Genomic DNA, 14,162 nt, shown 5'->3' with positions numbered 1-14,162 from the left:
GCGCACATGTGCAACGGAGGTGAATTGGGGCAATGGTTCGCGTGCCATCACAGAGGGCGTTGCATGCCACCTCTGGCACGCATGCCATAGGCTCGCCATCACGGGTATAGGTTTTCCTGCCTGAGCAGGGGGTTGGACTAGAAGACCTCCAAGGTCCCTTCCAACTCTACCTATATTCCAAAGTTTCTCTCTTCTCAATTTCTTTTGCTTTTTCTTCATCTTCAAGCTTTCCCAACTATGTTTCAGAACAAAGCCTTCTAAATCTTAATTGTTGGCTTACTACTACAGCCTTTTCTTTTAAACCAGTACGCTTCAAATTTAGCATTTTTTCTTCTTCCCATTTTTAACACATTTCATAATATAAAATGCAAATGCAAATAAAGATAGTAGGGAAAAGGGGAAGGTAAAAAGAAGTGCCAGTTAAGGGGAGGAAAAAAAAAGAAGAAAAAAAAGAGTTATCTTCCAACTTTTTTCAATGCCGTACAATAAAAATAGCCTGGTACCGTCTCAACTTTCTAGTTTTATGTACTTAGTATCCTAGCCATTTCTAGAACAATGGGCTTATCTAATCAGCAAATTCCCAAAGTCAAACTTTCATTTCTTTTCTCTCTCCAGCACAACGACTAGAAGTGGTTTCCAAATAGCAAACTTTGCAACTTTAAGATGGGTGGATTTCAACTCTCAGAATTCCTTACCCAGCATGCTTTACGATGGGTGAACTTCCACTCCCAGAATTCCCCAAACAGCATGAATTCAGATCTGTGGGCTTACTGGCTGGGGAATTCTGGGGGTTGAAGTCCACCCAACTTAAAGCATGCTGGGGAATTCTGGGATGGAAGTCCACCCCTCTTAAAGCAGGCCGGTTGGGGAATTCTGGGAGTGGAAGTCCACCCCTCTTAAAGCAGGCTGGCTAGAGAATTCTGGGAGTTGAAGTCCACCCCTCTTAAAGCAGGCTGGTTGGGGAATTCTGGGAGTGGAAGTCCACCCATCTTAAAGCAGGCCAGCTGGGGAATTCTGGGAGTGGAAGTTCACTCAACTTAAAGCATGCTGGTTGGGGAATTCTGGGAGTTGAAGTCCACCCAACTTAAAGCATGCTGGGGAATTCTGGGAGTGGAGGTTCACTCAACTTAAAACAGGCTGGTTGGGGATTTCTGGGAGTGGAAGTCCATCCATTTTAAAGCAGGCCAGCTGGGGAATTCTGGGAGTGGAAGTTCACTCAACTTAAAGCATGCTGGTTGGGGAATTCTGGGAGTTGAAGTCCACCCAACTTAAAGCATGCTGGGGAATTCTGGGAGTGGAAGTCGACCCCTCTTAAAGCATGCTGGTTGGGGAATTCTGGGAGTGGAAGTCCACCGCTCTTAAAGTTGCCAAGTTTGAAAAGCACCGATTTAAACAAATAAAAGCGAAGATGTCAGCTTGCCATTTTCAGGGATAAGGAATGGAACAAAATACACAGGGCTCTCTTACCAGCTGCTTCCAGTGGGAAATGCAGATATAGGTGACACAAAACGTAGAAGGAGACAACTGCGATGGAAGATTCTGATGCCTTCTACGCCTTCAAGATCACATGATTTATTATGAACAACACTGCCTGATTCTCAATATTGGAATAATAGGATCTCGGAATGGAATAGCTTGGGAGCAAGAACTATTCTCCCGCCCAGGTCCTTTGCCTTGGGTAGCAAGCTGGCTGCGTACAGTTTTGGTCATCACAAAACATCACAATACAAAAAGAAGATGTTGAGACTCTGGAAAGAGTGCCGAGAAGAGCAACAAAGATGATAAAAAGGGGCTGAGAGGCTAAAATCAGTGGTGGGTTTCAAATTTTTTTACTACCGGTTCTGTGGATGTGGCTTGGTGGGCGTGGCATGGCTTGGTGGGCGTGGCAGGGGAAGGATACTGTAAAATCTCCATTCCCTCCCCACTCCAGGGGAAGGTTACTGCAAAATCCCCATTTCCTCCGGATCAGCTGGGACTCAGGAGGCAGAGAATAGATGGAGGCAGGGCCAGTATTTACCGGTTCTCCGAACTACTCAAAATTTCCGCTACCAGTTCTTCAGAACCTGCTGAAACCCACCTTTGGCTAAAACATATGAAAAATGGTTGCAGGAATTGGGTATGTCTACTTTAATGAAAAGAAGGACATGGTAGCAATGTTCCAATATTTGAGGGGTTGCCACAAAGAAGGGGGGGGTCAAACTATTCTCCAAAGCACCCAAAGACAGAACAAAAAGCAATGGATGAAAACTAATGAAAGAGAAAAGCAACCTAGAACTAAGGAGAAATTTCCTGAAAGTGAGAACAATTAAATCAGTGGAATGACTTGCCTCCAGAAGTTGTGAGTACTCCAACGCTGGAAATTTGTAAGAACATATTGGAAAGAACATTTTAAGAACAACATTTGTCTGGAATGATATATAGGATCTCCTGCTTGAGTTGGACTAGAAGACCTTCAAAGTCCCTTCCAAATCTGTTATCTTCCCAGTTCCAATCCCTTTGATGTGATGCTCCATTAATCCAAATGGGCATGTTTGAAAAATATCCATTCCTGAGCTGAGTAGATCTGGAAACTTTAGAACTGAAGAACTATTAGCAAGGGAGAAAAACAAATTTGTCCTTGTCAATATTTTTTTTTTCCCCTCACCAAGCCATCCTCTAAAATTTGCAGCTCGCAGCCTCAAACCCTCTTCGAATTTCACAAGCTCTGGAAAAGAAACTCCTTCCGGTCACCTTAGATTTCCACCTGCCTGAATGCTGACGCGGCAGAAAAGAAGCTTCAGGAAGGGGAACGGAGCGTCAGAATTTCTGCTGACGAGGAAAAACGGTTTTGCTTGCTGGCTTGAATGATCTATATATCTATATATCTATATATATATTATATATATTATATTATATTTATATTTATATTTATTTGATGTATATACCGTCCTACTCCCGAAGGACTCAGGGCAGTGGACAGCCAAAACAGTAAAAATACATAAATATAAAATTTAAAAACAGAATAAAATCGAATTAGACAATTTGGCCCAGATAGATTAAAACACCCCAATCATTTAAAAACTGATTAAAATTTACATAATTAAAAAGAGGGAAAAGATTAGGCCAGGCCCGCCTGATGGAATAAAAAGGTCTTAAGAGCGCGGCGGAAGGTGCGCAGATCCGGGATCCTCCGTATCTCCGGGGGGAGCTCATTCCAGATAGTAGGTGCCCCCACAAAGAAGGCTCTCCCCCTAGGGGCCGCCAGTCAACATTGTTTGGCCGACGGCACCCTGAGGAGCCCCTCTCTATGAGAGCGTACCGGCCGGTGGGAGGCTATTGGTGGTAGTAGGCGGTCCCGTAGGTAACCAGGTCCTAAGCCATGGAGCGCTCTAAAGGTGGTAACCAAAACCTTGAAGCGCACCCGGAAGACCACCGGGAGCCAGTGCAGCTCACGCAGGAGGAGTGTAACATCTCCAGCAAGCTTTCCAAGACTGAAGGACGACAAGAATTCACTGAATTTGCACACGGGCATGCACAGACAAATGGACTGTCTAGGGCAGTGATGGGTAACCTTTTTGCTGTCGCGTGCCAAAAATGGGGGGAGCACGGGAGATTTGCGCGTCTGCATGCCCACACCCGTAATTCAATGTGCCCCGCCCCCCGGCACATGCACCCCCACATTCCCCACGCTTTTGGCAAGTGATGGCACGGTGGACATGGTGGGCCTGGTAGGCCTGTTTTTCACTCTCCCCAGGCTCCAGAGACTTTCTAGGAGCCTGGGGAGGGTGAAAACTGCCTTCCCAACCTCCACAGGGACTGCCTGCTACCACCAATAGCCTCCCACCGGCCAGTACGCTCCCATAGAGAGGGGCTCCTCCGGGTGCCGTCGGCCAAACAATGTCGACTGGCGGCCCCTAGGGGGAGAGCCTTCTCTGTGGGGGCACCTACGATCTGGAACGAGCTCCCCCTGGAGATACGGAGGATCCTGGATCTGCGCACCTTCGTCGCGTGCTCAAGACTTTCTTATTTCATCAAGCTGGTCTGGCCTAAATCTTTTCCCCTTTTAAATGTAAATTTTAATTTTTATTTTTTTTTTAATTTGATTTATATGCCGCCCTTCTCCGGAGACTCAGGGCAGCTTACAATGTGCTCAGCAATAGCCTTCATTCTTTTGTATATTTATACAAAGTCAGCTTATTGCCCCAACAAACTGGGTCCTCAATTTACCTACCTTAGAAAGGATGGAAGGCTGAGTCGACCTTGAGCCTTGGCGAGATTCGAACCTGCAGTAATTGCAGGCACCTGGTCTTAATAACCAGCTTAATAACAGGGTGCCTTAGACCACTGTACTACCAAGGTTTTTAAATTATTGGGTATTTTAAATTTGTCTCAGCCAAATGATTTAATTCGTTTTTATTCTATTTTAAATTTTTGTATTTATGTGTTTTATCCTGTGGCTGTTCACCGCCCTGAGTCCTTCGGGAGTAGGGCGGTATATAAATCCAATAAAAAACAAAACAAAAACAAACAAAACACAGAGGCCCTCCGGAGGCTGGAAATAGCCTGTTTCCCGACTTCCGGTGGGCCCGGACGGGCTGAAAATCAGGTGGCCGGCACGCACATGCTTGCTGGAGCTGAGCTAGGGCAATGCTTGTGTGTCCACAGATATCGCTCCGCGTGCCATAGGTTCACCAACACGGGTCTAGGGAGATGCTCCGTCATCCAGGTCACGGTTGTCCCAAAGGTGTTTCTTTTTCAAGAGGCAACTGGACTTTCTTGTTATTCTGTGAAGACGTTTCGCTTCTCCTCCAAGAAGCTTCTTTAGCTCTGACTGGATGGTGGGGAATGGAAAGATTTATATCCCTTGTAGACAGCTGGTCATTTGCATCAGGGGTGGGTTCTAAATTTTTTGACTACCGGTTCTGTGGGCGTGGCTTATTTTGTGGGTGTGGCTTGGAGGTCATGTGACTAGGTGGGCGTGGGTCAGAGTCATCTCTGGAAGGTCCTCGCACTTACGACCAAGTCCTCGCACTTACGACCCGACTCATTTGTTTGCTTTTAACACTGATCAGCTGTAGGGCGGCCCTTTGAAGCCCCGCAGCAAGAGTTTAAACAGTTTTTTTCCCTCTAGTCATTAGCTGGGACTCAGGAGGCAGCAATAGATTGGGGGTGGGGCCAAATAAAAGGTAAGAATAACGTGGGGGGGGGAGAACCGGTTCGGTGACGTCATATCGTCACCGCTACCGGCTCGGCCGAACCGGACCGAACCAGGAGATTCCCATCACTGATTTGCATCCTTTTAGAGAGTCCTTGAGGCCACCTGTCTGGCCTTCAGATGCTTTGAGCCTTCTTGGAACTGTTGAAAGGACCGTGTTGTGGACTGGAGAATGATGATGGCATATCCTTCCCCCTCTGTTGAGAGAGGGCTGCTCAATTTGGACACAGATGGCCTCTTTGACCCCTCTTTCAAACCAGTGGGTCTCTCTGTCCAAAATGTGGACTTTGCTGTCTTCAAAAGAGCGGTCTTCATCTTTTAAATACAGATAGACTGCTGAATCTTGTCCTGGCGGGTTTATTCTCCTATATCACAGATATACCTCCAAGTGGCCTCAACGACTCTCTAAAAGGATGCAAATCGAGGGAGCTGTCTGCGAGGGATATAAATCCTTCCATTCCTCTACCCTCCAGTCAGAGCTAAAGAAGCTTCTTGCAGGAGAAGTGAAACGTCTTTCAAAGAATAACAAGAAAGTCCAGTTGCATCTTGAAATAAACACCTTTGGGACAGACCAATGGACTGTTTCCAAAGAAGAAAGCTGTGTTTTGGGGGAGATGTACAGGTAGTCCTCGACGTACGACCACAATTGAGTCCAAAATTTCTGTTGCTAAGTGAAACGTTTGTTAAATGACTTTTTGCCCCATTTTACGACTTTTCTCGTCTGAATTTTGATCACGTGACCACGGGGATGCCACAACGATCATAAGTGTGAAAAACCAGTCATACGTTGCTTTTTTCAGTGTCAATTGTAACTTCAAAGGGTCACTAAGTGAACTGTTGTAAGTCAAGAACTACCTCTACTAAGCCATTTCTATAACAACAAAGTAATTTAATCCCTGCCTCGTTGCCCGCTTCTTAGCTGTTTCTTCAATTTCCCAAGGATTTTTATTTATTTTTATTTATTTAGTTTGTCAAACATGTATAAGATAACAGATATAAGTATAAACATGATTATGAACACAGGAAATGGATAAGAATAAATGGGGACGGTAGGTACGCTGGTGTGCTTATGTAAGCCCCTTACAGACCTCTTAGGAATGGGGTGAGGTCAACAGGAGACAGTCTAAGGTTAAAGTTTTGGGGGTTTGGGCAAAGGTGGGTTCTAATTTTTTTTACTACCGGTTCTGTGGGCATGGCTTATTTTGTGGGCGTGGCTTGGAGGGTAATGTGACTGGGTGGGCGAGGCCAACTTTTTTTTTTTTTTTTTTTTACTTTTAAAAGCATTTTTTCTACAACTTTAAGAGGTTGTAGAAAAAATGCTTTGAAAAGCCTCTGACGATCCCAGCTGAGCCACGGGATTATCAGAGGCTTTTTTTTTTTTTTTTTTACTTTTAAAAGCATTTTTTCGGCCGAAGAGGTTGTAGAAAAAAATGCTTTTAAAAGTTAAAAAAAAAAAGTCTCTGATGAGGTGGGCAGGATAAGCGAGCAGCGACCGGGCCAGGGAACAGTTCGGGGGCGTGGCCAGACAATGTTATTATCAGTTCTCAGAACTACTACAAATTTTTACTACCGGTTCTTGTGAACCGGTGCGAACCGGGAGCAACCCACCACTGGGTTTGGGGAAGAAACCGAGGTGCCGAGGTGGTGCAGTGGTTAGAGTGCAGTACTGCAGCTACTTCAGCTGACTGCTAGTTCGGCAGATCAGCGGATCAAATCTCACCGGCTCAAGGTTGACTCAGCCTTCCATCCTTCCGAGGTGGTTAAATGAGGACCCAGATTGTTGGGGGCAATATGCTATTTAGTATACTGTCTTTGGTGTAAGCCACCCAGAGTCCTCGGAGAGTGGGCGGCATAGAAATATGACTAATAAATAAATAAAATAAAAAACCACAGAGTCTGGTAGTGCATTCCAGGCATTGACCACTCTGTTACTGAAGTCATATTTTCTGCAATCGAGTTTGGAGCGGTTTACCTTGAGTTTGCATCAGAGGTGGGTTTCAGCAGGTTCCGACCAGTTCTGGAGAACCGGTAGCGGAAATTTTGAGTAGTTCGGAGAACCGGTAGTAAAAATTCTGACTGGCCCCGCCCCCATCTATTCTCTGCTTCCCAAGTCCCAGCTGATCGGGAGGAAATGGGGATTTTGCAGTAGCCTTTCCCTGGATTGGGGAGGGAATGGAGATTTTACAGTATCCTTTCCCCTGCCACGCCCACCAAGCTACACCCACCAAGCCATACCACACCCACCAAGCCACACCCACAGAACCGGTAGTAAAAAAATTTGAAACCCATCACTGTTTTGTATGTATTGTGTGCTCATGCATTATTGCGGTTGAAGCTGAAGTAGTCACTGACAGGTAGGAGGTTGTAGCACAACGTGGCTGGGGGATTCTGGGAGTTGAAGTCCACCCATCTTCAAGCTTCCAAGGTTGAGAAACACTGTTGTAGCAGATAATTTTGTGCACTACGCTTAGGTCAGACCGAAGGCGGCGTAGTTCTAAATTGTCTAAGGCCAAAAATTTTCGATGTTTTTTTCATCCAGGTTAACCTTGCTCAGTTGTTTGAGGTCAGGGGTTGGCCAGTTGCTATAGTCACTTATTGTATCTGACACCAGATAATGTTCCCCAGGACGTTTTATCTTCTTTCCTAGTTCCTTCCTGGTTTATATATTTGCAAATATCTTTTTATATATTAACGTATTCTTTCTGAGCAAAGTGCCCTCCCCCCAGTTGTTATGATTATGGTTAAAAGCCACTGGCATTTATTTAAACGTTGCAATTATCTAATCGTGTATTTAAGGAAGCAGTTTTTCAGCTTCCTGTAATAATAGAGGAAAAGCTTGCAATTTGATGCGATTATATCAGTATTGACTCTCAGCAATCAGAAGCAGAGATTGTCTGCAGGAGGGTCTGTCCCCAACCCATTTTTTTCAGATCTTCCAACGGTGCCCCCATCACTGCTGGGTCCATCCACCTCACAGCTGGTCATCCTCTTAACAATCTTCAACTTTGCAAGTTGCCAGTCTGTTACTTAGAGAAGCCATTTCTTAGCTCCTATCTTTCTTTCTCTTTCTTTCTTTCTTTCTTTCTTTCTTTCTTTCTTTCTTTCTTTCTTTCTTTCTTTCTTTCTTTCTTCCTTTCTTCCTTCCTTCCTTCCTTCCTTCTTTCTTTTTCTTTCTTTTTTCTCTCACTGTTTCTTTCTTTCTCTCACTCTTTCTTTCTTTTTTCTCTTTCTTTTTTCTTCCTTCCTTCCTTCCTTCCTCCCTTTCTTTCTTTCTTTCTTTCTTTCTCCCTCCTCCCTCCCTCCTCCTTTCTTTCTTTCTTTCTTTCTCCCTCCTTCCTTCCTCCTCCTTTCTTTCTTTCTTTCTTTCTTTCTTTCTTTCTTTCTTTCTCCCTCCTTCCTCCCTCCTCCTTTCTTTCTTTCTTTCTTTCTTTCTCCCTCCTTCCTTCCTTCTTTTTCTTTCTTTTTTTCTCTCACTCTTTCTTTTTCTCTTTCTTTTTTCTTCCTTCCTTCCTCCCTTTCTTTCTTTCTCCCTCCTCCCTCCCTCCTCCTTTCTTTCTTTCTTTCTTTCTTTCTTTCTTTCTTTCTCCCTCCTTCCTCCCTCCTCCTTCCTTCCTTCCTTTCTTTCTTCCTTTCTTCCTTCCTCCTTCCCTCCCTCCCTCTTCCTTCCTTCCTTCCTTCTTTTTCTTTCTTTTTTTCTCTCACTGTTTCTTTCTTTCTCTCACTCTTTCTTTTTCTCTTTCTTTTTTCTTCCTTCCTTCCTCCCTTTCTTTCTTTCTCCCTCCTCCCTCCCTCCTCCTTTCTTCTTTCTTTCTTTCTTTTCTTTCTTTCTTTCTTTCTTTCTCCCTCCTTCCTCCCTCCTCCCTCCTCCCTCCTCCTTCCTTCCTTCCTTCCTTCCTTCCTTCCTTCCTTTCTTTCTTTCTTTCTTCCTTTCTTCCTTCCTCCTTCCCTCCCTCCCCCTTCCTTCCTTCCTTCCTTCCTTCCTTCCTTCCTTCCTTCCTTCCTTCCTTCTAGAGAAGAACAGTTTTTTCCCAAACGCCATCACTCTGCTAAACAAATGATTCCCTCAACACTGTCAAATTATTCACTAAGTCTGCACTATTACTATTAGTCTTCTCATTGTTCCTATCACCCATCTCCTCCCACTTATGACTGCATGACTGTAACTTTGTTGCTTGTATCCTTACGATTTATATTGATATTGTTTCCTAATATGACTTGATTGTTTATTTGTTCCTTATGACTATCATTAAGTGTTGTACCTTATGATTCTTGACAAATGTATCTTGTCTTTTTATTTACACTGAGGGCATATGCACCGAAGACAAATTCCTTGTGTGTCCAATCACACTTGGCCAGTAAAGAATTCTATTCTATTCTGTTCTGTTCTGCTCTGCTCTGCTCTGCTCTGCTCTGCTCTATCCATCCCATCCCATCCTTCTATTCTGTTCTGTTCTGTTCTGTTCTGTTCTGTTCTGTTCTGTTCTGTTCTGTTCTGCTCTGCTCTGCTCTGCTCTGCTCTATCCATCCCATCCCATCCTTCTATTCTATTCTATTCTATTCTATTCTATTCTATTCTATTCTATTCTATTCTATTCTATTCTATTCTATTCTACTCTACTCTACTCTACTCTACTCTACTCTACTTTCTTTCTCTTTCTTTCTTTCTTCCTTTCTCTTCCTTCGTTCCTTCCTTTTTTCTTTCTTCCTCCCTCACCCTTCCTTTCTTCCTTCCTTCTTTTCTTCCTTCCTTCCTTCCTTCCTTCCTTCCTTCCTTCCTTCTCTTTCAAATATCATTTTACTGCAACAATCATTTAGATTGTCATTTCAGATTGCTTTCCAGGGACTTTTGTTCCACTAATTTTTTTTTTTTTATTTCCAAAGTGAAAATACACAATAACGAAAAAGGAAGAAACAAACTAGCAGTCTGGGTTCTCCAATATTGGAAGGTGTTAAGAAGTGATTGGACAACCATTTGTCTGAAATGGTATAGGATTTCCTAATTGAGCAGGGGGTTGGAATAGAAGACCTCCAAGGTCCCTTCCAACTCTATTCTATTATTCTGTCCTGTTATTCTCTTATTTTTACTGTTTTTCCCTTGTTCTTTCATTTCTCATTTTATTTCATATTGTATATTTTGTCTGTCTGATGTTTCCTCGGTTAATTTGTGCTATTCCATTTTTAATTATATAGGTGAATTTTTGCATCCCTGGGAGGGATGACAGAATTATAAATCAATTAATACCTTTTTTAAAAAATGTGTCTTTTGAAAACGATACCTGTTCTTTGTTGTCACTCATGTTAGGAATAATATGATTAAACAATGAAAGCTATTTGTCTTTTGCAGAAGGGAAAACCTGGTGTTATGCCTCACAACAGTGCAAAATCCCAGATTGCAAAGGTAACTTTCAAAGCCAACAGTTCAATGTACTGTAAGACACGAATCATGGGCAAGGTGTGGGAAAATGCAAGTTATTATATTTCCTTTTCTGTAGAGCCACTATTATGGATAGTTACGCAATGAAATGCTGAGTGTAACAAATGGTAATAAAAACATTGAATTCTTGGAGAGCTTCTGGGCTGCTTTGCTGCCATTCCAGTCTTGCTCTGAAAGGACCTTCTGATTGCAAAGTTAAATTTCTTTCATGCTTTTGCCAATAGCCTGACTATAAGGTGAAAGATAAAGGCGTCCCTGCAGATTTTACTCTGCTAGTGGTTGCCAGAGGGCTCCATTTCAAGGCCATTGAGTCAGCGCTGTCCAAAAACATTTCCACGGTCCTGTGACCAGCATGACATCACGGAGCGCTGTTACCTTCCCACCGAAATGATACCTATTTATCTACTCACATTTGCATGCTTTCGAACTGCTAGGTTGGCAGGAGCTGAGGTGAGGATGGGAGCTCACCCCATCGCGAGGTGCTTGGGTCTCGAACCTGGGCTGCTGGCTTTCCAGCCCACACACCAGGGGTGGGTTCTAAATTTTTTTATTACTGGTTCTGTGGGCGTGGCTTATTTTGTGGGCGTGGCTTGATTATCATGTGACAATTCTTTAGGATTTAGCAGAGGTACTGGTCTACCAGGCTTTTAACTGCTTGCAGAGCTGTACTGGTCTACTCATTTGTTTTTAGAGGCAATAGTCTATCACCACACTGCCTTTTAACACTGATCAGCTGTAGGGCGGCCCTTTGAAGCCCTGCGGCAAGAGTTTAAACAGTTTTTTTCCTTCTAGCCGATCAGCTGGGACTTGGGAGGTAGCAATAGATTGGGGGTGGGGCCAAATAAAAGGTAAGGATAATGCGGGGGGAGCGGGGGCCCCCAGTTCCCGAACAAAGAGAACCAGTTCAGTGACATCATATCGTCACCGCTACCAGCTCGGCCAAACCGGGCCAAACCGGAAGGAACCCACCACTGCCACACACCCAGATCTTAACCACCGAGCCACCACACCACCATATAGCCTGACTAAGTTTTCATGGAATCCTAAGGCAGCTCCCAGTTGGGGAACTGGGAGACAAGATAGGTTTCAAGTATAGGTAGTCTTCGTCTTACAATTACAATGGAGCTCCAAAGTTCATTTGCTAAGCAAGGCCATTGTTAAGTGAGTTTTGCCCCATTTTACATCTTTTTCGACAGAGCTGTTAAGGCAACCACTGCAGTTGTTAAGAGAATCATGCTAAGCGAATCTCTCTTCCCCCATTGACTTTGCTTGTCACAACCCAGCTGAGAAGATTACAAATAGTGACCAAATGACCCTAGGACAGGACAACTGTCATCAATACATGCCAGTTGCCCATTATTTTGAATTGTGATTATGTGACTATGGAGGTGCTGCAGTGGTTGTTGAGTGTGAAAAGTGATCATAAATCCCATTTTTCAGTGCTGTTGTAACTTTGAACGGTCACTAAATGAATGGTTGTAAGACAAGGACTACTACTTGTAATGTTCCGAGGATGAGTGTCTATTAGAGTCATGGCTAGTATTAGATCCCAGGCAGTGGTGGGTTCCTCCCGGTTCGGCCCGGTTCGGCCGAGTCGGTAGCGGTAACAATATAACGTCACTGAACCGGTTCTCTTTGTTCGGGAACTGGGCCCCCTGCCCCTCCCTCGCATAATTCTTACCTTTTATTTGGCCCCACCCCCAATCTATTCACTGCCTCCCGTTCCGAGTCCCAGCTGATCGGCTAGAAGGAAAAAAACTGTTTAAACTCTTGCCGCGGGGCTTCAAAGGGCCGCCCTACAGCTGATCAGTGGTAAAAGGCAGTGTGGTGGTAGACCAGTGCGCTTGAAAAACAAATGGGTAGACCGGTGCCTGCAAAAAATAAATAGGTAGATTGGTACAGCTCTGCAAGCAGTTAAAAGCCTGGTAGACCAGTACCTCTGCTAAATCCTAAAGAATTGTCACATGACCATCAAACCATGCCCACAAAATAAGCCACGCCCACAGAACCGGTAGTAAAAAAATTTAGAACCCACCCCTGAGACCAGGGACTGAAATTGAAAATAGATAGGAGATGGCGGGAAACAGACTGTTTTAACTAAAGAAAAGGATTTATTGAGTTGGAAACCACTTCTGGGCTTTTTACTTGAGCCTGAAAAAAACAAAAGTTTGATTTTAGGTTTTGATGATTGGAATGATTGTATTGTTATACAATGGTTTGAAATGAACGGAGCTAATCTAGGAGAGAAGCAATCTAGAACTAAGGAGAAATTTCCTGACAGTGAAAACAATTAATCAGTGGAACAACTTGCCTCCAGAACTTGTGAATGCTCCAACACTGGAAGTTTTTAAGAAGAGACTGAATAGCCATTTGTCTGAAGTGGTGTAGGGTCTCCTACTTGAGCAAGGGATGGACTAGATGTTGGAAAGATGTGGAGACTCTGGAAAGAGTGCAGAGAAGAGCAACCAGGATGATGAGGGGACCGGAGGCTAAAACATGCGATGAATGGTTGCAGGAACTGGGCATGGCTAGTCTAGTGAAGAGAACAGAAGGACTAGGGGAGACATGATAGCATCTTCCAATATTTGAAGGGCTGCCACAGAGAGGAGAGGGTCAAGCTATTTTCCAAGGCATCCGAAGGCCAGACAAGGAATAATGGATGGAAACTGAACAAGGAGAGATTCAACCTAGAAATAAGGAGAAATTTTCTGACAGTGAGAAACAATCAACTGATGGAACAGAAGTTGCCTTCAGAAGTTGTGGGAGCTTCATCACTGGAGGCTTTCAAGAAGAGACTGGACTGCCATCTGTCAGAAATGGTGTAGGGTTTCCTACTTGAGCAGGGGGTTGGACTAGATGACCTCCAAGATCCCTCCCAACTCTGTTATTCTGTTTTCCCGCTGGCTTCTTTTAGACTTCTTCCAGTTTATAGGCCAGGAAGTCCTAAAGACTTCAACTTCATAAACCATAGTTTGCAGAAATCACAGTTTTATTGGTCTTGATCCAATTTCTGTCCCATTCAAAAGTCTTTTTTCTCCTCTCCCTCCTGCAGAACCTCGCCTATGGGCGAAGCTATATTCAGAATGTGGAAACAACAAACAATCTCCGGTTAATATTCTCACCCGGCAGGTAACATACAACGACTCTCTGAAAGCGTTTAAGTTTATAAACTACAACGTCAAATCCGACCACAAATGGAGCATGGAAAACAACGGACACACAGGTGAGAAGCAGGAATACCTCATACAAGCCATACAGGTATTCCTCAGAATGGGAGAATATGTGGACGAAAGGTCTAAAATGTACACTAAATTATAACTTAAAGGAAAAATTTTACAATATGATGTATCGTTGGTATTTAACACCAGATAAGTCAGAGGTGGTGTTATGACCCGAACCTAAGTAGGTATTATCATACGCAAACAGTTCTAAACAAACAGACTTTATTAGAACAGCTGAGAATTAACTCATTCTCAGCGTAGTCCAAACTAATTCAAAACAAATTCTTCATAACACAATCCTTCAGCCTTATCA

The 14,162-nt window shown here is 43.9% G+C and overlaps 1 protein-coding gene across 1 annotated transcript in view; it reads left to right on the top strand.

The window, feature by feature from the left end:
- CA4 (carbonic anhydrase 4) overlaps positions 1-14,162 on the top strand; it is a 58,796-nt gene that overhangs the window by 24,541 nt on the left and 20,093 nt on the right. The window contains exons 2-3 of the mRNA XM_070932008.1: positions 10,539-10,592; positions 13,681-13,851. Coding sequence (XP_070788109.1) covers positions 10,539-10,592; positions 13,681-13,851 — 225 coding nt within the window. The remainder of the gene's footprint in view (positions 1-10,538; positions 10,593-13,680; positions 13,852-14,162) is intronic.

The sequence above is a fragment of the Pituophis catenifer genome, unplaced genomic scaffold (assembly GCF_029215685.1).
Source record: "Pituophis catenifer annectens isolate HBS135680 unplaced genomic scaffold, rPitCat1.0.hap2 SCAF_1, whole genome shotgun sequence".
NCBI classification, from domain to species: domain Eukaryota; kingdom Metazoa; phylum Chordata; class Lepidosauria; order Squamata; family Colubridae; genus Pituophis; species Pituophis catenifer.
The sequence above is the reverse complement of the archived record's forward strand: the minus strand, read 5'-3'. Positions and strand labels throughout refer to the sequence as shown.